Genomic DNA, 27,710 nt, shown 5'->3' with positions numbered 1-27,710 from the left:
AATCCAGATCTCTCACCACGGCCTATCCCCCCGAAACGGAAATGCAGTTTTTATACTCCCTGGGAGAGAAAGCCCTGACGAGAAACCTCCCTCCCGAGGGGTCGATCTTACCTGTTAGGTAAGATGCAGCCCAGCTCCCGCGCCCCTTTCTCCCCGGGCCCTCCCACTCCGGGCTCTGTAGCCGCAGTGCACCCCCGTCGCCCCCCACCCTCACTCCTGCGTCTTCCCGAACTCGCCCCCACCCCCTGCCTTTTTCCCAGACTCCCTTCGTGCTTTCGGGTAGCCACCCAAACACCCCCGCCCGCGCCCGCGGCGGGGATTCCTGCGGGCCGGGGGCGCCCTGGGTGGCGCGCGGGGAGGAAGGTTCTGAGCCCGGGCGGGCGGCCGCACAGGGGCGCTGGCCGAGCGCTGCGCGGAGGTCGGGCGCGGGCGCCGCTGCGGCACTGCCGAGGGGCGGAGAGGGGCGGGCGCGGGGCGGGCTCGGCCGGGAATGTAGAGACCCGGGCGGGAGCCTCCCGGCGGCGGCGGCGGCCGGGCTGCGGAGCGCAGAGGCTCCGTCACGTGTTTTTCTCCTCCGAGTGAGACAGCGGCGCAGTCGGAGGGGCCGGCGCGCGGAGCCAGACGCCGCCGCTTGTTTTGGTTGGGGCTCTCGGCAACTCTCCGAGGAGGAGGAGGGAGGAGGGGAGAAGTAACTGCAGAGGCTGCGCCTCCCGGGGAAGAGGCGTCTTCCCCGACTCCTTCCCAAATCTACCCCCTCGCCTCCCTCCCTCGTCACCTCCCCTCCTCCCCTGCCGACTGGAGCGAGGGGCAGGGATGTGCCTGTCCCTCTGGCGCGTCCCCAGCTCTCCCGGGTGCCAAGTAGCGTTTCGCGTGGAAAAGCCACTTTCTCCGCCTGCCGAGATGGGCCCGAATGGGGGCTGCAGAGGACGCGTCCGCGGGCGGCGGCAGCAGCAGCAACAGCCGCAGCGCCGCGGTCTCTGCAATTGAGCTGGTATTTGGGCGGCTGGTGGCGGCGGGGACGGTTGGGGGGTGGGAGGAGGCGGAGGAGGAGGCGAAGGAGAAGGAGGAGGGAGAACCCCGTGCAACGTTGAGACTTGGCAGCTCGCCTCCCCCTGCCCAAGGATATTTAATTTGCCTCGGGAATCGCTACTTCCAGAGGGGAACTCAGAAGGGAAGGCGCGCGCGCCTAGAGGGGCAACCTGGGGCGCCGTCCTCCGCCTGCTCGGGACTCCAGCTCGGGCCGTGAGAGATGCATTTACGCTCCTTCCCGGAGACTTGGCTCTGGGAGGATCCGGGCTGCTCTCCCGCCGGACGCACTGCCTCTGCCCCGGGCATGAAACGCCTGTAAACTCTGGTCGGGGCTCTCTCCTGGTCACAGCCGCTGCGTCCCGCTTTGGCCGCCCTTCCTCAGCGCCAGGGGCAGTGTGGATTTCGGAGTCGGGGTTTTGGCCGCCTCCAGCCCTGTTTGCATGCTCGGGGCCGCGGCGAGGAGCCTCCGCCCCCCCACCGGGTGGTTTTTCGGCGCCTCCCTCTGCTCGGCGGTGGTGGCGGTGGCAGCATGGCGAGCCCTCCGGAGACCGAGGGTTTCTCGGACGTGCGCAAGGTGGGCTACCTCCGCAAACCCAAGAGCATGCACAAGCGCTTCTTCGTGCTGCGGGCGGCCAGTGAGGCTGGGGGCCCGGCGCGCCTTGAGTACTACGAGAATGAGAAGAAGTGGCGGCATAAGTCGAGCGCCCCCAAACGCTCGATCCCCCTCGAGAGCTGTTTCAACATCAACAAGCGGGCTGACTCCAAGAACAAGCACCTGGTGGCCCTCTACACCCGGGACGAGCACTTTGCTATAGCAGCGGACAGCGAGGCTGAGCAGGACAGCTGGTACCAGGCCCTCCTGCAGCTGCACAACCGTGCCAAGAGCCACCACGACGGGGGTGCGGCCCCCGGGGCTGGAGGCGGAGGGGGCAGCTGCAGTGGCAGCTCTGGCCTTGGCGAAGCTGGGGAGGACTTGAGCTACGGGGACATGCCCCCAGGGCCTGCGTTCAAAGAGGTCTGGCAGGTGATCCTGAAACCCAAGGGCCTGGGTCAGACAAAGAACCTGATTGGTATCTACCGCCTCTGCCTGACCAGCAAGACCATCAGCTTCGTGAAGCTGAACTCCGAGGCAGCGGCAGTGGTGCTGCAGCTGATGAACATCCGGCGCTGTGGCCACTCGGAGAACTTCTTCTTCATCGAAGTAGGCCGTTCTGCGGTGACCGGACCTGGGGAGTTCTGGATGCAGGTGGATGACTCGGTGGTGGCCCAGAACATGCATGAGACGATCCTGGAGGCCATGCGGGCCATGAGCGATGAGTTCCGGCCTCGCAGCAAGAGCCAGTCTTCCTCCAACTGCTCCAACCCCATCAGTGTCCCCTTACGCAGGCACCACCTCAACAACCCTCCACCCAGCCAGGTGGGGCTGACCCGCCGCTCACGCACCGAGAGCATCACTGCCACCTCTCCAGCTAGCATGGTGGGCGGGAAGCAAGGCTCCTTCCGTGTCCGTGCCTCTAGTGACGGTGAAGGCACCATGTCCCGCCCAGCGTCGGTGGACGGCAGCCCTGTGAGTCCTAGCACCAACAGGACCCACGCCCACCGGCATCGGGGCAGCTCCCGGCTGCACCCCCCGCTCAACCACAGCCGATCCATCCCCATGCCTTCTTCGCGTTGCTCTCCTTCGGCCACCAGCCCGGTCAGTCTGTCTTCCAGCAGCACCAGTGGCCACGGCTCCACCTCTGACTGTCTCTTCCCGCGGAGATCTAGTGCTTCTGTGTCCGGTTCCCCCAGTGATGGTGGTTTCATCTCTTCCGATGAGTATGGCTCCAGTCCCTGTGATTTCCGAAGTTCCTTCCGCAGTGTCACCCCGGATTCCCTGGGCCACACCCCACCGGCCCGCGGAGAGGAGGAGTTGAGCAACTACATCTGCATGGGAGGCAAGGGGGTCTCCACTCTCATCGCCCCCAATGGTCACTACATTTTGCCTCGGGGCGGCAATGGTCACCGCACCCTCCCAGGCACTGGCTTGGGCACGAGCCCAGCCCTGGCTGGGGAGGAGGCAGCTAGTCCTGCCGATCTGGATAATCGATTTCGAAAGCGGACTCACTCTGCTGGCACATCCCCCACCATTTCCCACCAGAAGACCCCATCCCAGTCCTCCGTGGCTTCCATCGAGGAGTATACAGAGATGATGCCTGCCTACCCACCAGGAGGGGGCAGTGGAGGCCGGCTGCCCGGCTACCGGCACTCAGCCTTCGTGCCCACCCAGTCTTACCCTGAAGAGGGTCTGGAAATGCACCCCTTGGAGCGGCGTGGAGGCCGTAGCCGGCCGGACACCTCCACCCTCCACACCGATGATGGCTACATGCCCATGTCCCCAGGGGTGGCCCCAGTGCCTGGCAGCCGCAAAGGCAGTGGGGACTACATGCCAATGAGCCCCAAGAGTGTGTCTGCCCCGCAGCAGATCATCAACCCCATCAGACGCCATTCCCAGAGAGTGGACCCCAATGGCTACATGATGATGTCCCCAAGTGGCAGCTGTTCTCCTGACACTGGGGGTGGGCCCAGCAGCAGCAACAGTGCTGCCCCTACTGGCAGTAGCTATGGGAAGCTGTGGACAAATGGGGTTGGGGGTCACCATTCTCACGTCGTGCCACACCCCAAACTGCCCCTGGAGAGCAGTGGCAGCAAGCTCTTGTCCTGTACAGGTGACTACATGAACATGTCGCCAGTGGGAGACTCCAACACCAGCAGCCCCTCTGACTGCTACTACGGCCCTGAGGACCCCCAGCACAAGCCAGTTCTCTCCTACTACTCATTGCCAAGGTCCTTTAAGCACACCCAGCGCCCGGGGGACCTGGAGGAGACCGCCCGGCACCAGCACCTCCGTCTTTCCTCCAGCTCTGGTCGCCTTCTCTATGCTGCAACAGCCGAAGATTCCTCTTCCTCCACCAGCAGCGACAGCCTGGGCGGAGGATACTGTGGGGTGAGGCCGGAGCCGGGCCTCCCACATCATCTCCACCACCAGGTCCTGCAGCACCATCTGCCTAGAAAGGTGGACACAGCTGCGCAGACCAACAGCCGCCTGGCTCGGCCCACAAGGCTGTCGCTGGGGGATCCCAAGGCCAGCACCCTACCTCGGGCTCGGGAGCAGCAGCAGCCTGCCCTGCTGCACCCTCCGGAGCCCAAGAGCCCAGGGGAATATGTGAATATCGAATTTGGGAGTGAGCAGCCTGGCTACTTATCCGGTCCCATGGCATCCCACAGCTCACCTTCTATCAGGTGTCCATCCCAGCTCCAGCCAGCTCCCAGGGAGAAAGAGTCTGGCACTGAAGAGTACATGAATATGGACTTAGGGCCCGGCCGGAGGGCCACCTGGCAGGAGAATCCTGGGGTCAAGCCCAGCAGAGTGGGCCCCGCACCTCCGGGGACTGCCAGTGTGTGCAGGCCTACCCGGGCAGTGCCTGGCACTCGGGGTGACTACATGACCATGCAGTTGGGTTGTCCCCATCAGAGCTACGTGGACACCTCCCCAGTGGCCCCCGTCAGCTATGCTGACATTCGGACAGGCATTGTGGAGGAGGCGAGCCTTCCTGGGGCCACAGGGTCTGCTCCCTCCTCATCCTCAGCAGCCTCTGCTTCCCCCACCACCCCTCAAGGAGCAGGGGAGCTGGTGGCCCGCTCTTCCCTGCTGGAGGCCCCACAGGGGCCCGGGGGCATGAGTGCCTTCACCCGGGTGAACCTCAGTCCCAAAGGCAACCAGAGTGCCAAAGTGATCCGTGCGGACCCCCAAGGGTGCCGGAGGCGGCATAGCTCCGAGACCTTTTCCTCCACGCCTAGTACCCCCCAGGCAGGCAACACGGTGCCCGTGGCAGGGGGGGCTGCAGTAGGGGGCAGCAGCGGTGGCAGCAGCAGCACTGAGGATGTGAAACGTCACAGCTCTGCTTCATTTGAGAATGTCTGGCTGAGGCCTGGGGAGCTCGGAGGAGCCCCCAAGGAGCTGGCTCAAGTCTGTGGGGCTGCTGGGGGTTTGGAGAATGGTCTCAACTACATAGACCTGGATTTGGTCAAAGACTTCAAGCAGCGCCCTCAGGAGCACCCCCCTCAAGCGCAGCCTCCCCCACCCCCAACTCCTCATCAGCCTCTGGGCAGCAGCCAGAGCACCTCCACCAGCCGCTCCAGCGAGGATGTGAGCCCCTATGCCAGCATCAGTTTCCAGAAGCAGCCGGAGGACCTCCAGTAGCTCAACTGGACATCACAGCAGGTGCGTTTCGTAGTGAGAGTCAGAAGACAAAATTGCTTTTAACCTTGGGCTTGAATTCTCTTTCTCTTTGCTTCTGCCCCTTCCGTCTCTTTCCTGCTTCTTTCTTAGGGAGTGTACTCCCCGGAGGTGGGGTTGGGGGTGGGGTAGGGGGGTGTCAGGGCACATAAGATGCTCACCCTGCATTGACACCTGGCTGATAATCCTATAAACCTGTAGGAGCAGCCACACAGGAGGGCTGTTTCATCTGAGGTTCCCAACTGTAGTATTTTCAACACATATATTCTGTAATACCAATTCTGAGGTTTGTGAAGTTCCCATATAAGAATCTTGATCTCTTTATTGTGGTTTACCTTTGATTTATGTTTCACTCCCTGGAAGGGACAATTCTTCTACAAAAATATTTGTTAGAACAGGGCTTAAACCTTCATTTAAAGTCATTTCTCAGAGCTCTTAGGTTGATCTTGATAAGTAGCTCTGTGTACTTTAGTTTTGTATTTACATAATACCAAGGCAACATAAATAGCAGAAGGAAACATTGACTTTTATTCACACTCCCCTACAATTATTCAGGAGTAAGAATGTTTAGACTTACATATTTAGAAAGAAATACCTCTCTGACTATGACTCTTGAGAAAGTAATTATGGATGATGCTTTCTTTTTGTTTCTGAACCAGGATTTGTGAAATATTTGCATGCTGACCCACCACCTCACAGGCATGGCTGCTTTTGTATGGGGTATGCAGTGAAGTCTGTATGTGTCTGGGACCCATTATTAGTTAAGAGTTATGGAAATTCAACCCAGTGTGTCTGGTTCACAGTTGTTTTTCCAAAGGCCTGCACAGAGACATCACACAGATCATTTGGCACTCCTGCACATCTTCTGTAAAATTACTTAACATTTTTATGTCGAATGAAGGAGTATTAAGTCTGGGAAATGGAGGGGTTTACCTGGTACTCTTCATTTTGAAGATATTTATTGTTTGCCTTTAAGTTCAAGAGTAAGATGCCTCATTAAGTGTTGCAAGTTGGCTTTAGGTCTTCTGTGGTTAAGGCTGCATTGAAAATGAAAAGCATTTGTAATAGGAAATTAGCTTGCCCTCCATTCTGTTGAGTCTGTTTTCTGGTGGTCATAATTGTGGGGAGAAGAGAGGAGTAGAGTTTGCAAATAATGTGATGAGCTGGCAAATGCAAAAGTTTCCAGCATTTGGAAACACTTTATTCTGACAGTTTATCTTGTGGTAGTTGTTTTATATATGCTTCACAGAATGAGCTTTTAGAAGCATTATTCTTCTTCCTATGTGTCCATTCATAGAAAGTAATTTGTGCATTGGGTTCCTATTGATAAGTATTTCTTTATTATGCGGTGCAGCCTCCTTGATTCTAACAGTTTCCAATATTTGAGAGCCATGTCATTTTCTGTTTTGTAGAACAAGATGTAGGCATACGAACAAACAAAGATTTTAGGTGATAGGATATGTTATAAAAAGCAGTTGTTAGATCAATAGTCAGCATTTATTTTCATAATTCTCCAGAAGAGATTGTATTGTTTTTATCAAGGTCCACTGTGAAAATCTTTGAAGATGTTTTGGCGAATGTGAATCCTTCTAACAATTTAATCATTTGTGGTGTAAAGTCTTTTATTTATAAAGTAATGAGACTTTGAAGGGAAAATCCCCAGCAAAACTTAAATTTTGATTATAAAGAAGGTGAAAGAAGAGGCTAAGAAACAAGTAAGTTTTTCTCACCTGTTTTCTTAATTTGAACAGTTTTCTTTTTATAGAGTAGAATAAATATTTGCTTTGAAGGAAATTGATGACCAGATTGAGTTCTCATTTTTAAAAAGGGCTGAAAATCCTTCTTATGTGGAAGATACGTTAAAAACAAACCAACCAAAGCAAAATAAGTTTCTATTCTTAGCTTTCTTAGGGAAAGTGTAATATTCTAAAATAATCATATAATCATTCCCCTAATAATCTTGGAGTAGCTGGAGACCATGCTTTAACAGCACCATGCCAGACAGTTCTACAGAGTTTATTTGTAAGATGTAAATGGAAAGAGACTAGGGTGTGTGTGTGTGTGTGTGTGTTTTAAAATGAGACACCAAATGCTACTTGGCACAGGTACACCCCGAATTCTGCTTGCTTGCCTTTGCCCTGTTGAGCTTAAAGATGTGATTTGAGAGTCATTTATCTACTGAAACAAAAAGTCAAACCTGTCCTTGGCAAACAAGTTTTCCTAGAAATATGTTACTTGGTGCAAACATCGTCTTTCAAACTTCCTGAGCAATGAGTCTTTGCCTGTCCCATTTCTCAGGTGAAACCTGAAGCAGGAAAGGGAGGGAGGTGCTCTGAGGGTGAGCGATGTGCTCACTTCTCCGATCATTTAACATCTCCGCTCCTCTGTTTTTTGCTGCCTGTTAAAGGGGAACACTTGTGTCTTTCCTCAGGTGCCCTGTGCTTCATTCACCTCCTGTCCAGCCACCTTTTCTGTTTCTGGTCCCAGGTAGGCCTGTGTCTCCCTAACTTGGTTCCGACCTGGTGGATTGTTCCCCAGTGTCCCTGTCTCCCATTCCCTTTGTTTCCCACCTCTTCTGTCCTGCTCCTGGCGCCCCCCTCCCCGTTTTCCCTCTCCATTCCAGAATTTCGAGGTTCTTGTGGCCTAGGCTGCAGAGAGGGAACTGAGAGCCCAGGGAGGGCGAGAAGGCCGCAGCAGCCCAGCCACCTTTAATCAGTGTTGACATCAAATTTGGGTTTTCGTTTTGAAACTGCATCTGGGCAGAAAGAGCAGGCTTTGGCCAAGACGCAGACCCAAGCCATCCTCTCCAGGCTCCTTTTGTTTGGGGTGAAGGTTTCTGTGCCTCCGCCCTCCACGACTCCCCCCTCACCCTGCCTCCGTTCCCCTCCCTGTGTGGCCCTCTGTCTGGCTCTAAGCCTCTGGCGCTGGCACTTTCCCTTTCCCGGGTCACCCCCGCTTCCTGCATTCCTCCCTATTTATTTGCCACTTGGCTTCTTCTCTCTCCTCGCCCCCTTTTGCCAGGGGTAGAGGATTCAACTGTGAGGGCGAGGCCGCCCTCTGAAGTCTGCCCCCCTGCCCAGCCCCGGTGGCCCGGGGGCACCCCAGGTGGCCCGCACCCCTTCCCCAGCAGTCGCGGTGGGCGAGCCCTGCCCTTGGGCCAAGCGGAGCACTCCCTGGTCTTCAGGGCGGGGCAGACAGGAGCTGATGAGCACCCTCCAGAGCCAATCAGCGTGAGGATCAGCCTGAGAGGCGGGGGCGGGGCGGGGCCAGGGATGGCTGGGGTCCCGCAGTGGCCACCGGCCTGGTGCCCAGGGCGGCCTTTTCCCACCCCTGCCCCTTCGCTCCTTCCCCCTAGAGCTGGCAGAACTGAGCCAAACCTGCGCCCCTCCTGCCCCCTCCCAGGGGATGCTCAGCACTCAGCCTTCCGCGTGAGTTCAGCCTGGAATCCTAAGAATGAGAAAGTCCAAGCAGCCCACTTGACGGAGGCCGGAGACACACACTTCCTCTCATTTTTAATTGAGAAAAATCCGGACCCTGACCATGTGACGTGCCCCATTTTGTTTCCCTCTGGATGCTCGGGTTTACTAAGACGCCGTGTTTCTTCATCTTCCAGTCTTAAAATCTGGGAGCAGGGGCAGCTTCAGCACGTGGTTGTGGGATTGAGTGGGTTGGCCCAAGATTCTCGCATTCACATCCCAAGCTCATGGGAGGGAGGAGGGGAAAAGACGAGAAGGGTTAGAGATCTCTGGAAGAAAACTCATTTGGCTTGAAATTGCATTGGGGTCAGCACTCTACTGAGCGCCTGCAGTTTGCAAAACATGGACAAAGCTGACCCTCCAGGCCAAGCGGTCCCACAGTGAAACGAGAATGTCCCATAGAGGTGGCAAATCTTGGGAATCTAGAGACATGCACCAGAAGGGGACACGTTGTTGAGATGTGTCCTTTCTAAACTAAAGAAGGAAAATGAGAGAAATACTGTGAAAGAATTTTCTTCTTCCTCTCACCCCATCCCTCTCCTTAGCCAACATCTCTGAATCATAACCAGAGGCAGCATTTTTCCTTAGGTGCAGATAAAAACATCCTAAATAGAAATGTAAGGAAGAAAGACTCCCCTGCTATAAATGCTGTGCCCTGGTTCGGCTTCTGAGCCGTGGAAAAGAGTTTCTCTGTTGTTCCAGAAAACTTTGAACATCTAGCAATCTTCTTAACTTCTGCCATTGTTTAGGTGGCTTTATGTTAGAAAAAATAAATCCATAAAAAGTTCCAGATATTGTAGTCACTTATCTGATTGCCCTCAAATAAATACTGTCTCCAGTATTGCCACACAATGAGGGACTTGGAATTAAAAGTGCATGCCCCCCTCCCACCCCTGCTTTTTTCTTGGTGTTTTATCAACATTTCTGGAAAATGGCTTTGTGCTATCTTGACTGATGCAATGGAAAAAGCAGCTCCTTGGAGCCGGAGAGCTTGCCTTGTAACAGCCTGTGCCCTTCACTAGCTGAGTGACCTTGAGCAAGTCACTTAAGTTCTCTGGACCTATTTCCTCATTGGTAACTTGAGAATTTTGTTCTAAATTATTCTAACCTCCTTTGCAGCTCTAAACATAGGACTATTTTGGAGAAAAAGGACTGATAGTCTTTAATGGGTCAGTTGTAATGAGGATTCTTTCTGAGGAAGCTGCTGATGGGGTCACAGTGAATTTCATTAGAGTATTCTGTCGTGTTCTGTCCTAGCTTTTGGATCAGACACTCTTTATGGCTTGATTAAGGGCTGATTTTATCGTTTTTTGTTTGGGGGGAACATATGCAGGTTTTAACCCACCTTAAGACAAACCCTCCTGACTGTACTAGTCTGAATTTTTGGAACGTTCTCTAGACTGGATTAGGCTCCTCTCTCTCCTTTTTAAACTCGAATTTATGTGGGAATGAAAGTGACCTGCTGGTTCTGCACCCTGGGTCAACTGTTGGAAGTATTCTTCCCTACCCCTATGGCATTATTATGCTTATTTTGTTGGAAACCTCCCCTTTTTGAACTGGTGGTCTTTTTATGGTAGTGTTTCTCATTTGTACCATCAGAATCCTTCAGTGAGGTATTCACTTGTGGGAATGGAAAATAAATCTGAGAGGCCAGTTGGGGTCTGTAGGAAATCTTCCACAGTTTTTTTTTTGTGTAGTTTTCATTTTCTCTGTTAGTTGTGTGAAAAAGCTCAATATTTTTCCTGCCAGAAAAATGATGATCATCCAGCTTTCTTGTGCTTTATGATTTTTGATTAGTTGAGCTATACACTACTTTTCAGACGGAGTGTTTTCTTGGCTCTTGAGTTGCCTGTGTATTCAGAAGTTCCAACCCTTTGGGCATCTCCATGTGGATTTCATCAATCATTAGAATAGTCTATTGACTCTTTCATTCAGAACTTCATTGATTTATCTTTTCCACTCCTCCTGCTGTAATCAGATATATTTCTTAGCTGGATAGGATATAAATGATTCTTTTTATTTTGGTGGGTTGATAATTTAGGATAATGGAACACTCCACAATGTTAAGGTTTTATTTTGCTTTGTTTTGAAGGAAGCCATTTCCTCAATTATTTCCTCATGTTACAGTTACTGGAATTGTATTCAAGGAGAATAGCTTCTTGTGAATTCAGTTTGAAGTCAGTTTCATACTCAAGATTCCATAACTTTTTTTCATACTAATACTTTTTGTGTTTAACACAATAGATACTCTACCACATTTATAATTGATTTATTTTATTACCTTACGAGTCCATAACTATGTAGCAAACTTCAAACTCTTTTTAAAAATATTATTGAAGTACGTTCAGAAGTTGTAATCACACTGAACGTTAACAGAATTACACTTTATTATTAGTATAGTATAATAGTGTAGTAATTTCATACTAATGTGAAAGAAAGTTACAAAAAAGTTACTGGAAAGCTTTCTAACCTATCATTTACTTCTAATCTTATCTTGCATAATGGAAATAAATCTCTCCCATTCTTAATTCACAGAAAGAGGAGGAAGATAGATTAGATAAGTATAATATACTGTCATCAATGGGCAAAGGATTATTTTCCATTTTAATAATATCTTGCTGCAGGCTCTGCTATAATCTGTTAAAATACATTTGGTTGGATAAATGTTATTTGTGCTTCTTCAATGAGTCAGTGATCTTTGAATAATAGAGCTTTTAAAAATGATGTGTTTGTGTTGCAAACGCTGCTTTTCCTTTTCAGCTCCTTTTCTGCCTTTGCATGAATGATGGCAGCGGAATTGGGTGTGTGGGTCAGGCTATAATTTCAATCATCTCTGTCTTCAAGCAGAGAGGAGATTTTGTGGTTTGATTGTCCCTACCCTAAAATGTTTTATTGGGTAAACTGAGCTGCACCCATTGCTTTCCGTTTGTCATTCCATGTTTTGCCCTAGACTATCACATTCTTCAACATCCCACCTACCCCTAACTTGGCCCAGTAGAGTCAACCCCATATACAGTGGACGCTCATTGATTGGCCTGAAGAAGATATCAGAGAAACGCCATTGTAGTAAGGGAGAGAGACTGATAAACTGTCCCCTTTTTCCTGTTGACCAAATATACTTGATGTGGCTTCTCTGATCCTTCTTGACATATTTAGGTCATGTTGCTGAGCAATATCACTTAATCTTGAGAGGTTAATAGTTACGTTTGTTGAAATGATCAATGAGGCATTCCTCTTTTCTTTCTTTTTATTCTTGCCGTCAAATATATGTCGGGTGGCAAACAACTGATACTTTGTAGAGAAAGTCATGATTCTTACTTTTAAGAAGGTTATGATCTAAGTGAGACAGGCACAATGTTAAACAATTATAAAAATATAGCAGTTAGTGAAATATTTAGTAATTACTATGTCTTTATTATTCATTTGCTATTCTTTAATGATCACTTCCCTGTTCATTTAAACATTATTTGAAGGGCTCTATGGCATATGATACATAATCGCCCTTACCCTTGATTGAGGGATTGTGGGAATAATGAGGAGAACTCGAGCATCTCCTCTTCAGTGTTAGAGACCACCCACCCCCAACTCCAACACACATGATCTGACCTTGGCCACTAAACCACTATTTCTTATTTGTCCTCTCTCCCCCTTTCCCCAGGAACACCACTGAGCACCTGTTGTGTTCAGAGGGGCACATATTTTGTGGAAAGAGGATGGGGGTGGATACTTGGAGAAAAATATGGGATTGAGGGGAGTTCATCGCAGTGATGACCAAATGTCTTATGGCATAGTTTATCTGGATTCAGGAAAGTCGAGATGCAGAGCATGCCAGCCACGGAAGTCAGCATGGTTCATGCACTTACAGGGCAAAAGTGCCGCCCCCCCCCAAAGCATCTTCTCACCGTGGGTCCTGCCTCTCAGAGCGCCCGTGTCATTACAGTGGATAGGGCTGTTGACACGCTCATTGGGAAGAGCAGTCCATTTCGAGATATTCAGCTAGCAAACACAGTACTGGCAAGAAGCTAGAAAAAGAGATCTTTTGGATCTTTTGTCCAAGCGAAGCAACCAGGAGAGGGGTCCAGGTGTTAAATGAGCAGGAGTTCAGTAAGTACTCCTTAGGGGTTGGTCAGGGTTAGGAAACCTGGGGTGAAGGTGGGGGCTGCAAAGGAAATGGGGAAGTCTTTCCTTTTGGTCTTCGCAGCTCTCTGATTCAAGGACTTTCCCCCCCTTTCGGTGGGTGGTTTTGATTTGTAGTGGTGAAAGGCTCTGACCTCTGACCCCTGCTTCCTGAGCTGCTTCTGGCTGGGAGTAGAATCTCCTTTGAGAATTTGCCATTCCTCTCTTAAGTGTGCGCACTCTCTTCCTCTCTGTTTTGATGATGTGAGTCCTGTTTGTTTTGAAGTTTGTAGTAGCTCCTTCCAGAAACATAAAAGAGCATTTTGTTAAGAGCACCACGTTTTATGATGGCTTGCTGGGCCAATCACACGATTTTTCTCCTTTAATTTTTCTGGTATCGGCAATTCGTGCACATACTATAAATTTCAAGTAGTTAAAACATTTAAAAAACAAAAGCAAAAAACGTACAGAGTGGAAACTAAGGCTCCTCCCACTGCTGTCCCCCAGCCTCCCTTCTGCAGGTGAGCGCCGTTTTGTCTGTCTGTCTGTCTTTCCAGAGTGAACTGCTCGTAACTTTTGAAGCTTGGTAATAAAAAGTTGATTAAGTGATCTTTGCTCAAAGTCCCAAATTTCTGCACTAAAGGAACACAGCCGACAGTACACTTCTTACAATAGACTCACTGCTTTATTTTTTTGTTGTTGTTAAAGGGAAAAAGAAAAGTGCTCTTCACTTTCCATGCCTCTTTGGGTTTTGGGTTTGTGCAAACTGCTGAAGAAGGGGGCAAGGTGTCTGAATTTTAAATACTACCTTTTAAAATCTTTATTTGTTTATTTTCTTTCCCCGTTCACTTCTGTGGCAGTACTGAGGGTCTCCCTTCCTGCCCCCCCCCCCCCCAATGGATAACTAGTTCTTAATGTAGTATCATAGGATTAAATAAAAAGGTTAAGGATCCTTTTGAAGACTTTCTGGACACCAAGGTCTCATCGTTTTGGGAGTTCAGGAGAAGGAATGCTTTCTATTGGAGCAGTCTTTCACCATTTCCAATTCTAGGAGCAGTACTTTTTAAAAAGCTGTTAAAATGTTTAATCTGTGAAGCTATCTAGTTTCTTCCGTGCATGCACCATTTAGCTTTGATGTGTAACAAACCATCTGCAAACTGATTGCCTTAAAATACGTATCGTTTGCTAAGTCCCAGTGCTGGGGGTGGGGCTGGCTTCAGCTGGGCAGTTCTGCTCCTCTGACTGGGGTGGGCAACCCCTGTGGCTGCATCGCTGGAGGGTGAGGGAGGGCTGTGGTCTCTGCCTGCTTCCCTCACTGTCTGGTGGGTCGGGCTGGCTGTCAGTTGGAGCTTGCTGTTGCCTGAGCCACAGGTCCCCGGCAGGCTTCCCAAGGTCCTGGATGAGTTCCTGGCATCGACAGAGGACAAGCATGCACAAGTCCTCTTCCAGCCTCGACTTACAGCACCTTCGCTACTGTCCCATTGCCTAGAGCAAGTTACAAAGCCACACCCGGTTTCAAGGGGTAGAAGAGTAGATGCTACGTCTTGATGGGAGAAGCCAGTTGTTTTCTGTTTTATACAATACACACATGTGTTTATAAACAGAGTTCTTTTGTAATCCTCACCCAAGGATATTTTTCCATTTATCTTCAGATAGAGTGGGAGGGAGGGAGAGAGGAAGGGGTAGAGGGGGGAGAGAGAGAGAGAGAGAGAAAGAGAGAAAAACAAAGATGTGAGAGAGACACATGGATTGATTGCCTCTCGCCTGACCCCAACCAGGGCCAGGGACCTTGACTGGATTTGAACCTGAGACTCCGTGATCCGGGCTGATGCTCTAACGGCTGAGCAAAACCGGCCAGGGCTATAAACAGAGTTCTTTATGTCACCATTATTAATAGTCATGTATCAGTTGCACGTTGAACATTTAGAATAAAATTATTCTTTGATGTTTATAATGAACATTCTCCGCTTTGGGTGAAATATCCGCGATTTCCTTGCATTAGGGTGGTATCAGTTTTTCCTCTTCATTTTTTAAAAATTTTATTTTTCAATTATAGTTTACATTCAGTATCATGTTGTTTTCTGTTTCAGGTGTTTTCCTCCTAATTTTTCTTGGAAAATTAGGGTTTTCTTGGAAAACCACGAAAGCTGTTTCCTCAATAAATCTTGTATTGAGTTCATACTGTGAACCAGGCATAGAGACTGAGGTAGGCGTGCCCCTGGCTTGGTGGTGTTTACAGGAGGCAGAACACAAGGAATTAAACAAAGAATTGTGTGACTGTACACTGTGGTGATGAAGGACAGTGCATTAAGAAGCAGAATAATGGGCAACCGCTCAAAATGTGGGGGCAGCGAAAACGATTTGAGAAAATAGTCAACAGTATGGTGTTGTCACCCAGGGGGATGAAGGCAGAAACGTGTTTTTCTAGCCCGTGTTCCTTGGACCAGGTGCAGAGTCAGGCCGTAGGCTGGCGTCTGTCCCAAGAGTTCGATTTTTCGCTTGAGAAGGCCTCTGATCTGATGAGTGAGGGCTGGAAGTGAGCTCACCTCTAAGAAAAATATAAAAACTGACCCTGAGGTTTCTGGTACCGGAGGCTGTTGTCTGTATTTTTAGTGCCATTGGTGGCTGGCGCCACAGTTTAGGCTGTTGGTCCTAGACCAGCGGCTTACACTTTCTGACACCCTCAGGTGGCTCACCTAGGCTTGGAGGTCTGTGTGTACACGAAGGGCACCCCTGAGCCGAGGACAGTCGGTGTCCTGTACCATCCTCTTCTCCCCCTTCACCAGAACAGCCCCTTCCCTGGGTACACAAGCTGAGACCTGCCCGGGAAACTAGACCTTCCCACTGGGGGAGGGGGGAGCAGGAACCCAAGTGAGTCACAGACTGTTCAGTGGTTTGACCAGAGGTGTCCCACCTGAACACAAATCCAGATCTTGGTGAGGCAGAGTTGCTAATATTTGGGAAGTGAGTAGGAATAGTTGTGTATCTGGGTGCATCCCAGTCAAAGCCAAGGCTGTGCGTTTATTACCTTCACCCAGATCTCCTCCCAGGCAGTGTGTACAGTTTTCTTTGACCAGAATCTCGAAGGCCTTGAATGTTCCCGAGGTTACAGAGCAGCGCGGGCATGAATAACGTGCGTCATGGGGGGAGCAGGGGAGGAGACCCCCTAGGATCTTTTGAGGGGCCGGTTGAGTGTGTATTTTTATCCTGATCTTGGCAATTGCCATCCACCCCACAACCCCTCCCTTGCTTTTCCTCTCCGCCCCCCTCCCCAATTCCAGGGCACTCTGAACCTCAGCTAAACAATAACTTCCTTTCAAAAGCTGGTCCCATTCCCTCTGGTTAGATTAAGGAATATAAATATTACATTTGTTTAAAGAATGGGTAATGACTTAATTTCTGAAAATACTTTACTTCCGCTAATCGGGTACCCTGGAAGTCATTGAGATTATAATGAAAACTCTCTCTTTCTCCTAAACGTATGTGAGAGTGTGTGTGTGTGTGTGTGTGTGTGTGTGTGTAGGAGGTGGGACAACGGAGGGTTAGGGGGTGGAAACCACAGTCCAATAAAAAGGGTTATATTCCTAACACTAGGTCTTTAAAGATATTTGCAGCCTGAGCCGTGGGTCCCTCGCAAGTCCCTGCAAGGGCCACCTTCAGAAAGTGTGCAGGCTGATTGTTTCTCGGGCCTTTGAACTGGGTGAGGAATGTGGCTCAATAGGGAAAAATGAATGGCTGCTGCTTTTAGCCTCAGGCCTGAAAGTCGCTGGAGGAATGTTATTGTGTCTTCAAAGCATGAGTCCCACCAGGCTATTTTTTGACAGGCTCTTGAAAAGCCTCTTATCATTATCAAGTACACAACAAAACCCATGCCACCCAATTCGAGATTGAATTCACCGGTTACTTTTAGGCAGATTTTAAATTACTGTCTCCTCTCTAAGAAGAGACCCCCCTCACCCCCACCCCCAGTGCACTGCTCCTTCCCACCTCAACTGAGATGATGTGTTGTTTCTCACTAGGTAGGAACCGCCAGGGTTTGGGGGTGGGGTGTTGGGGAATATTATTTAAAAAAAATAGCAGCAAGAGGTATTTAGGAAGGTACATGGAGTTCTTAGCTCTGAAGAGTTCAGAATGGGTTGCCACTATGTTAGTAACATTGCGTTTGCAATGTAAAATCAGTACATCTAAATGATCAGAGAAGACGAGTATTTTATTGACTGGGTTGGAGTGCACCTAGCACCCTGCCTGTCTTTCAGAAAGTGGACCTCTTCCTGTGAGATTACGCAAACCCCTGTTCTCGCCGGAGTGGAGTTATTGCTTTCATGACACAATTCCTACGGGAGGTTGTGAGCTGTTTGATAGTAGACTCACGATTTATTCATTTCATGTCTCCGGGATCTGAGAAGGTGCTCACAGAATGCTTGCCAAGTGGCAACCTTCTTTATCGATAGTTCAGGTGAAAGCTGTTGAAACAGGGGAGAGGGTGGCTTTGGAAAGATCCCAAACAAAAACAACACTGTGGCTATATATAAACATATATATATTTTACTACCTCGAACCATTTCATTCGCCAAATATTTAAAAATTAAATTCCGATTTAACACTATATCTAAAAATAATCAACCAAAAAATAATCAACAGGCGTCCTTGCATTCTGATGTGAGTGGCCAGGAAAACGTGGGTACGATGAATTACAGTTGCATCATCCCTGTTTCTGAAATCCTTGGATACTTCCTCTGCTCCCCAAAGAGTTCTTTTCAAGATTGACAGAAACTTTGCTTTGTTTTGACAAGATTTATTTCTCTGCTTTCAACAGTAGTTCATCAACTTTTATTCTACTAATAAACTTCTTCTGATGTTAATTGTAGCTTACTGATCTAGGTCATTGCATAGCATTTTTACTGAGGTTTAAAGATATCAAAAGCAATGAGAAAATTATTTGTAAAGCAATCATTGTGTTATAGTTACCTCTGTTTTTAAAAGGAGGTCGGTTATTAAGATTCATAGAGTCCCCTTCTAATTTGTCCCTATTCTCTTTTCTTTCTTTTGGGTTTATTGTTGCTAATTAGTCCCTCTGCTAAAATATGGGTAATGTCTGGGAAGAGGAACTAAATTTAAACAGGTCCATTTTGCCAGTATGGCGCTTGTTAGCCACTCTGCTAAAAAGGTACCTTGGCATGGAAAATTGAACCCGATTACCAAGATATGAGACTTTTCCCCTCCATTGCCGTCCTACACTAGATTGAGATTGGGCTAGTTTGATGACCATAGTAGAATGTATTAGTTCATCATCTATTACAGCAATTCTTTTTGAACATTGCTTGAGATTTCAAGAATTATGCCAAAACGTAGGATTCAAGCAATTTTCCATAGAGAAAAACTTTTAGCATGCTTTAATACAAAACCCCGCACCTCCTCAAAATCTGTAATATAAATGTATTCTGTTTTGCTGTAAATGGGACTTCAGTTTTCTTGGCCTTGCATAGTCATTTGACATTTGTGTTTCTTTCTAAAACTTGACCATTGATGCTGCTTTCCAACAGGTGTGTGTCTGTTATAGAGCTAGGAGGCTGGTTCTCTCTCTGCAAGTGTGGTTGACTAGCTTGTTACTGCACAGCGCAATGAGTTTGGCATTTGGTAGGTACTATTTGTTGTAGATACCAAGTGAATGGATGTGGGACCATCTGTTTTTGAACCACAGTATGGGAAATACGCCAGCGCCTTCTTTATCTCCAGACCAGAATCATATGCTATTCAGGAGGACAGAGAGCTTTTCTTAACTCCATTACCCCTGCCTGGCACTTGGCGGGTACTTACCGTCTTGAAGTTTTCCATTCATTCCAGAATTAAGCTGTTGTCCTTACTGAACGTGGACATTTGAAGCCACCCTAGCTGGTGATGAAGAGAGTGGTGGGGAATTGCTGAGGACGCGCGTGTTTGTAGCCCAGGCAGGAGAGGAGTTCTAGTTCCCGAATGCGACAAGGGGTTGGTGAGTTTCCACAGTGCCAGCAAATTCCCCGTTCGTGAGTTACCGCTGCAAAGACAACAGACAGGAATCCAGGCCTTTGACGAGCTTCTCTTGAGGAGAGTTTGAGTGAGAAGACTATGAAGGACCAGCATCCCCTAGGGGGACAGATGAAACTCACCGAGAGAAGTGACAGGGCCTTCTGGCCCCTTTTATGGACTTGAGGAGTTGACAGCATTGATTTGTACACGGAGTTTCACTTAAAACTCATGATGTCCTTTTGCCTGGATGTAAGTATGTGGCTGACACTCCTGGAGCCTTATCAGTGGTGGCTCCTTATCAGTGGCTGGTGTTTGAGGTTACCCTGTGACTCCCCAAGAAGCAAGTCAGATTGTTCCGCTGTAGTAGGGCAGGATGTGAAAGGGAGGAAAGTAAGACTTGAAGTTGAGATTGTCTTGAAAGGCTAGATCTGGAACAGGTGACAAGTGAGGAGGGTGTGAGGAGTGTTTGATATCCCTGGGGGTCTCTGGGAGAGATGGGGACTGGCCAGACTGGGCCAGGTGTGTGCGGTGGAGTCATGAACCAGAGCTGCTGCTGTACTGCTGGCTGCTAGAACTTTTCACTGGGGAAAAAAAGAGTTTTCTTTTAAAAAAAAACAATGTTTTATTGATTTTTGTTTGTTTGTTTATTTAGAGAGATAGGAAGAGAGAGAGAGAGAGAGAGCAACATCCATGTGAGAGAGGAACTTCAATTGACTGCCTCCTGCACGCCCCCTACTGGGGATAGAGCCCACAACCTGGACATGTGCCCTGACCAGGAATCAAACCGGGACCTCTCTCAGTCCATGGGACGACACCCAGCCACTGAGCAATACTAGCTCGGCAGGAGTTTTCTTTTTAAGATAATGATGCAAAACTGGAGATATATATATATATATATATATATACACACACACACACACACACACGCATACACATACATACATACATACATACATACACTCTAACCCTTTTTTTTTGAAATTTTGTTTGAAAATTCTGTTGGAAAAGTATTTAATATGTTTGCTTTTCTCTACACTTATTCTTTGTATAAAATGTCTGGGAGGAAAAGACCAATAGCTTGAAACTCTTGATATAAAAAGCTGTTATTTTGATATTATTATGTATTTTACTAGTAAGGATCTTTAGGCATATACCTGTTAGATCCATACATTTCAAGAGGAAATTCATTTTTATTAATAGAAAATAAACACTTATTCCACTTTCAAAAACAAAAAAAAAGGAAATCCCACAGTTGTGAGCTAACCTTTCACCTGGTGAACAGCTTTTATGGTGAGGGAGTTCCTTCATAGGACTTAAATCTGCCGTTCCCAAGAAGGTGCTTTCTTCATTCTGAATGCAACAGTGATGAAAAGTGATGGCCCTGTCCTTTTTTTAAAAAAAATTGAGGATATAAATTATATATATATTTTATCCTCACCCAAGGACATTTTTCCATTTTTTGTTCAGACAGAGTGGGAGGAAGAGAGAGAGAGAGAGAGAAACATCAATGTAAAAGGGACACACCCGGTGGCTGCCATCTGCACGACCAATCAGGGTTGGGGACAAACTGCAACCGAGGTACATGCCCTTAGCGGAAACCGAGCCCGAGTCTCTCTGGACCGCAGGCTGACGCTCTAACCGCTGAGCAAAACCAGCCAGGGCATAAATTATATTTTTATCAGAAGATTTAAGTTTATATAACACAAAAACTGACAGAAAGACACAGTAAGATTCCAAAAACAAATTAGAAAGAAAACACAATGTATTTAAGTGTGCAGAAGATAAAACAGAAAATCCTAACAACCTTGGTAGTGTTACTAATTAGTTTGCTGTAGAGGAAATAAAACTGGAAAAGAATTTAAACAGAAATTCTTAGGAAAAAAATAGCCATAAACATAAAATGTTTCATAAGTGATTAGACAATGCTAATTAAAGTAAATATGATGTTCTGGGTTTCTAATATAATATATATTCATTTGCTGAAATTTAATTATAGAGTCAGTTTCCTCTAAAAGAAATTTTGCATCATCTAACTTTTATTTTTTATTTTAGAGAGAGAGGAAGGGAGAGAGAGATAGAAACATCAATGTGAGAAACATTGATCTCCTGCCCCCTGCACGCCCCCTACTGGGGATCAAGCCCACAACCTGGGCATGTGCCCTGCCTGGGAATCGAACCTGGACCTCTCAGTCCGCGGGACAACACTCAGTCCTCTGAGCCACACCAGCTGAGCTGCATCATCCAACTTTTTAATAAAAAAAACACAGTAATTTATCAAATATAATTTACAGTTTGGGGTTCTTTAAAGTGGCCAGGAGATGTAAAGATATTTGAGAACCATTTAGAGAGCAGAACACATCAATGTTTATATAATTACCTAAACTTGTTTTATCACTCATTTTTAACTTGTTGTATAACTCACTTAAAAAAACAAAACCAGACAAGCATTTCCCTACTTTCTGACTCTGCAGCGTGCGCCAGGGCCATCTTGTTTGTTTCCTGCCCTGATTGTGGCATCATCTGGTCCTCCAAGGAGCCTGCTTTCTTTAGTTGGAAGATCACATTAGAAACCCCAGGATCTTGGCACTGGATGTGTTTGTTGTACTGAGGTGTCATTGCTTTTTTGCCCTCTTGACTTTCAGAGCAAGGAAATGTATGTGTTTATACTAACCCATATATATATAGACATGTCTATACATATTTCTACCCGTGACTCTCTGTACACCAAGCTAAGTATGAGAGTTTATACTGATGTCTCTTGATACCAGTCAGTTTTCTTATGGATCCCTGTAGCCTCCTCCCCTTGCTTATCTGTCACCTCCCACTCCAGCAGGGAGAAACCTGGCTGTCCCATCCTTCATCCATTTACTGGTTCAGTCCCACTCCGTGTACAGACATAGCAGTGGCAGAGTTGTTAACTCATGTTGCTGTAGGAAACAGCTTGATCACCGAGAGTACAGCGCTTCTGTACAGGTTTGTTTTGTTTTGTGTTCTTTTGCCTTCAGTCTTACAGACCCACGTCATTTGCAGAGTTACTAAGGTCGTCCCCGGCCCGTCGTGCAGTGAGATTTTTGTGTGCCTTTGTAACACATTTAGATTCTTTTAGACTCTTTTGTCACTTTCTGTATTCGCTCAGGATAACTGATCTCTTAAGGAGTTGTTTTAAAGGGTTTACTCTTTATGCTCTGAGGTTCTATGGGTCTTGGCACAGGCTTAACGTCTTGTATTTACCAATACTGTGTCACGAAGAATAGTTTCACTGCCCTAAAAACCCCTCCTTCCCTCTCCCTGTCTCTGGCAACCACTCATCTGTTCATCTTGGTAGTTTTGCCTCTTAGAGAATGTCATATAATTCAAATAGTAGAATATATATAGTTTGGCCAGTGTGGCTCAGTGGGTTGAGCGTTGGCCCTGCACCAAGGGGTCACCAGTTCCATTCAGGACACATGCCCAGGTCGTGGGCTGGATCCCCAGTGGGAGGCATGCAGGAGGCGGCCAATTGATGTTCTCTCTCATCAATGTTCCTCTCTCTCTCTCTCTCCCTTTCACTTCCTCTCTTTCTAAAATCAGTAAAGGAAAAAAAATAATATGTGTAGTTATGTGATTGGCTTCTTTTATCTAATAATATGCACTTAAGATTCATTGATGTCTTTTTGGTAGCTTGATATTATTGCTGAATAATATTTCCTTGTAAGGATGTACCACAGTTTGGATATCCAGCCAATGGACCTTTTTTTTTTAAAAAATAAGGATTATTTATTTTTTTATTGATTCCTTTTTTTTTTTTTTTAAGAGAAAGAGGAAGGGAAAGAGAGATGGAAACATCCATGTGAGAGAGAACCATCAATGGGCTGCCTCCTGGACATGTACCCTGACCGAGTACCAAACCAGGACCTCTCAGTCCATGGAACGACGCTCAGTCCGCTCGGCCAGGTCAGCCCATGGGCCTTTTATGGGCTGTTTCCCTCCATGTCCTTAAAGACCTTTCTGGAGTCAGCTCTCAGTTTTCCATTAATAGTAACAACGTTCATGTTTTACTCATCATTTTGATTTCTCAAACCTGCAATCAATTTTGTGGTTCTTTCCAAACCTATAAAGAGTTGCACACCTTTTACCCACCCAGCATTGGCAAGCATTCCATAGTAGCGAGTTTGAGACCCACCCGGGGTACAGTTGGAGCTGCGCTCTCTGGTCGTCTACATGCTCCCGCTGTAATCTGCTTCATGCCCGTGTTTATCTGTTCAGAGACAACAGGGTGCTTGAGATGTTTGTACCAGCTTGGGGCCACTGTGGTCATCAGGGCCTTCTTAAACTCTCTTCCTTGAAGGACCTGGCTATTTCGATTTTTTTCTCTTTTTTGATTTTAGAGAGAGGGAGGGAGAGGGAGACAGAGATAGAAACATCAATGAGAGAGAACATTCATTGGCTGCCTCCTGCACACCCCCACTGGGGATCAGGTCCACAACCTGGGCATGTGTCCTGACCTGGAATCCAACTGGAGACCTCTTGGTGCGTGGGTCGATGCTCAACCACTGAGCCACATAGGCCGGACTTTTAAAAAAATACTTTATAGGCCCTGGTTGGGTATCTCAGTTGGTTAGAGTGTCGTCCTGATACACCAAGGTTGCAGGTTTGATCCCCAGTCAGAGCATATACAAGAATCAATCAATGAATGCACAAATAAGAGGAACAACAAATTGATAGTGTTTTTTTTCCCCCCTCTCTCTTCCTTTCTCTAAAGTCAATTAAAAAACATATATATATACATATATATATGTGTGTGTGTGTATATATATATATATATATATATATACGTTAATTTGGCCTCAGTATAGGTATTTATAAAACCTTTTTTTTCCCTTACCATAATTGGTCCCCAGGTCTGAGGGAATCAAGTTAATTGAGTTAGTTTGAACTCGGTCGTCCTCAATTCTGGGTGTCCAGTGGGAATCCGGAACCGGCCACAGGCTCTGCTGGTCTGGGCATGGGGCGGTTCCCACCAGGCAGCTACAGGCCTTCGCAGTCCGGATCGGTGTTGTGGGGACAAGCTCTCCTTGCTGGCCTGCAGGGGGCTCGTTCCTGGGTTTGTAAAGGGACCACTCGGTGGCGGGTGAAGAGGGCCTGTCACCTTTTTTTGTGAAGAAAGGCAGCTACTTGATAATTGGCTAAAAGGGGCTTGAAGATCATGTTTATACTCTTTCAACACTCAACAAACTTCTGGGCGCATTTACTACATACAGAGTGTAAGCGACCTTATGGCTACTCTTCTGGGTTGGCTGTCATTGACCCAAGGGAAACCTCTTCTTACCCCGCTGGGGTGGACGTGCTGTGGGCAGGTTTTCAGAGCAAGGAGTGATAATGGGGCCATAAAGGCACAGATGTTCTGTGCAAATACCAAGGCACAGAAGAAAAATAATAAAATCTCAGGCCAGGTATGCCCCATTGTCCCATTCTACAGAGTCCCTTTTTTTTTTTTTTCCCTTTAAAAACACAGGCATTGATTTTTTTTTTTTCCTCTCCCTCTGAAATTGTCTCAGCTTGCTGTATAATTCTGGCACTAGAATTCCTGGCATACTAGACCGTAAAGATCAGAGCTAGGCATCTTTTATACCTCTCCGTGTGTGTTTTCTCTACATACTTAACCTTGGGTTCCACGTGCAATTTTTCAAACACATTCCCTTATAATCAGTTTTGTTGTCTGTACTTGTTGACAGGGAAAGGCTGTGCAAAAGTTGTTTAAACTATGAGACCCAGAGGTTTCTTTATACACATCCTTTCCAACAAAATGGATCTCTGGATACAAGTTGTTTTCAAAACTGTTTAAAAATTAATTGACCGGAAATAAATCTTACATTCTCTAGTGAACCATATATTAAAAATAGAAATATATATTTGCTAATAACCTTTGTTTCAAAATGTCCAGAAATAGGCCAATTGAGTTCCGAGGTCATGGACTAGGGACATTCCCAGTATCCTCTGTAGAGTCCTGGGAGTTTGGCACTTTTCAGACGGTCAGCGAAGTCTGCAAGGAATGGGTAGGGCGGGGCTGTGTTTACATTCAGAGTGTTAGCAACCCTCCCGAGGACATATGCTGGGCTATTTATGAAACAACTTCAGCGGCAGATCAGAAGAGTCTATTTTGGGAAGTGTCCTAAATGTGAGGTTCTGTGGTTAAAGCAAATTTAGTGTCTTACAGATAAGAATACTTAAAACAGGAAGCAGTGGTAATTTATGGCTTCCTGTAGAAGTGTTCTTATCAGTACGATAAGCTTTAGGTTTTAGTTCTGCTTTCCTGATCTGCTTTGCTTTCCTTATAATCAGCTTCTATAAGAGGATTAAATTTTTTTAAAAAATTATCTTAGGGAGAAAAAGGATTTACTAGCATCATTTTTTTTCCCCTCTGATAAGATTCCCTCGTTTCCTACAACTCCAATGGTATTTGCTCAACTAAGAGGAAAAAAGCCGTATACTACTGTTCACTCAGACCATCGGCATATCTGGTGTGTGTGTGCGTACAGTTGGTTCTATAAGCATTGTAAGGCAAGGCAGGTTGACTATTACACGTGAAGTGTCTAGTGACAAAACAGAACCAGCACGGGCAGAAAAGAAATGTGAATTTTATTCCTGATTTTGCCACTTCCTGAGATCCATCCTTCTTCCACCTCATTTTCTGGTCCATTAAATTGGAGGTAGTAATATTTCCCCAGTGGCTCTGATGGTGGTGTTGTGAGGATCAAGTGGAAGAAAGAATGGAAGTGCGGTTGTCAACTATTCAGCTGCCTTTCAAACCTAAGGCTTGTCGTAGGTTAGGTCCCACCACTCCCCTTTCGCCCTCAGAACACGAGGGGGCTTTTGGTTTATGTCCCTTCCTTATTAACAATGGCCCTCAGACTCAGCCTCCTCGATTTCTTGGCTGGAAGAGTTTGTCAGGATTGAGTGCCTGAGAAGACGCATCCACGTTGACCCTGTAGCTCAGATGTTTGTTTCGTGAAGTATGAGGGTTGTACAGTGAAATTCTAGGAAACTGGCTTGCATTTATTAGCTTGGCAGAGAACAAACAAAGTTCTACATGTGGCCTAAATTATTTTATGAGCTGTAAGTATAAATCAGGATTAAAGACTGAAATGTATTTATTAAATTTTAAAAGGAGGGATGTACATGCATTTTGTAGTTCCTGTGGATTTAATTATATACTAAATACGGAAAGTAAAAGTATTACTGAGTAGCACTGGATGTTTTCTTCCGCAAAAGCCTTGTTGGGACATATCTGTACTCTGGACTGTCAGCACTGTTGGCCAGAGGGATCTGGTGTTAGGTGCTGAGCCGGGCAGAAGGGATCAGCAGCTTCAAGAGATGGGTAAAGGAAAGATATTAGCCTGATTCTCCTACTTAGTAAGGGCACTAGATCAACTCTTTGAGGTTGGTCATAGGATCTTATTGATGCAATTTATTTGTCCCAAAGAAAGGAAGCTTTGGAGAGTGAAAACTAGCTAACTCTGCTCTTGACTTTCCACTCTTGCTGTTCCAGAATGACTTTGGTGGTGTTGTGATTTTAAAGGTTACCATGTTTTTATGGGGGACAGTGGGTATTTAGGTGTGCGTTCATTCTTGGCCCTGACTTGCCTTTGTCAAGGTCACAGGTTTGTGGGAAGGGTAATGACGATAGGCTCCATGCAGCTGTAGAGGAGTTTACAGCTGGGTCCCTGTGCTTGATTGTGTGGCATTAGCCAGCTATCCAGAACAATAACTTCAGTGGCTCACTAGACTCATTTATGTTCCAAAATAATTTCAGAGCATTTGGCTCCATCCGTCAAGAAAAAAGAAAATAGAAAATGAGAAGAACAAAGGAGAAGGTTGGGGGAGGGGTTAAACTCATGGCAGTTTTATAGATTGTCATGGATCATAGTTAGTGATTTATAATTACCCAGGGATCGGGAGTTAGAATTTCAGTTACTTGCTATTTTGTTTTTCATGTAGAGCAGATTATGGAAAGTGTTATATGCGTCCCTTGAATTTATTAAGAAAAATATTTGGGCTAAAAGTATCCTTAAAGATGATCAAGCTTAAAATGTTTATTCTATAGATAAACTCATGCCCAGAGAAGTTAAGTAGCTTACTCAAGGTGGTACAGCTGTTTCATGGTAGAGTCAGCATGTATTATCTTCATGATTCTTTCCCCCCAAGCCATACTACATAAAGATGTACATGTGTGCAATGCTTTGTCTGTGTCATATAACATATATAGTACATGCTACACAGATGTTACATATTCACATATACTTTGCAGAGTATTTGTTATAGATTTAATTGTTCTCTCATTAGTTCCTCGAATGTTTATAATTGGGGAATAAGACTTAGTTTTTGCCCTCATAGAGTTTATATTCTAGTAGGAGAAACCGGCAATAAACATAAAAACTTATTTCAGGCAATGGGAAGTGTGCTCTTAGGAAACAGTAGAGGAATTTATGGGTAAAACCCATGATTATTGGGTAAGAAGTATTCTGATTTTCAAAGATAATATTTGGAGGAAAAATTGTGATTTATGAGAATAATTAAAGGATTTAGGGAGAGCTTGTTATATGAAGTTTCCTCTTTATATGTAGAGTGTTTGATTATTAGCCCTACTTGAAAATCATTTATGAACACTGGTAATTAACTGCCTGTATCTATGACTCAGTTAACTCTGCCATAAAGTTTTAAAAATTCATTTATGACTAGTAGGACTTTATTAGTGCCTTTTTTTTTTTTTTTAACTGCCCATTTCCTTTCTGGGAAAGGAGTGGATTTCTCAGCACCTGCAGTGT

At 46.6% G+C, this 27,710-nt stretch overlaps 1 protein-coding gene across 1 annotated transcript in view; it reads left to right on the top strand.

Moving 5' to 3' along the window:
- The first annotated feature begins 1,350 nt into the window (after positions 1 to 1,350).
- The window catches only part of IRS1 (insulin receptor substrate 1), a 52,415-nt gene continuing 26,055 nt past the window's right edge, over positions 1,351 to 27,710 (top strand). Inside the window, exon 1 of the mRNA XM_036254290.1 lies at positions 1,351 to 5,293. Coding sequence (XP_036110183.1) covers positions 1,559 to 5,272 — 3,714 coding nt within the window. The 5' untranslated portion in view covers positions 1,351 to 1,558 and the 3' untranslated portion in view covers positions 5,273 to 5,293. The remainder of the gene's footprint in view (positions 5,294 to 27,710) is intronic.

The sequence above is a fragment of the Molossus molossus genome, unplaced genomic scaffold, assembly GCF_014108415.1.
Source record: "Molossus molossus isolate mMolMol1 unplaced genomic scaffold, mMolMol1.p scaffold_m16_p_11, whole genome shotgun sequence".
NCBI classification, from domain to species: Eukaryota; Metazoa; Chordata; class Mammalia; order Chiroptera; family Molossidae; genus Molossus; species Molossus molossus.
The sequence above is the reverse complement of the archived record's forward strand: the minus strand, read 5'-3'. Positions and strand labels throughout refer to the sequence as shown.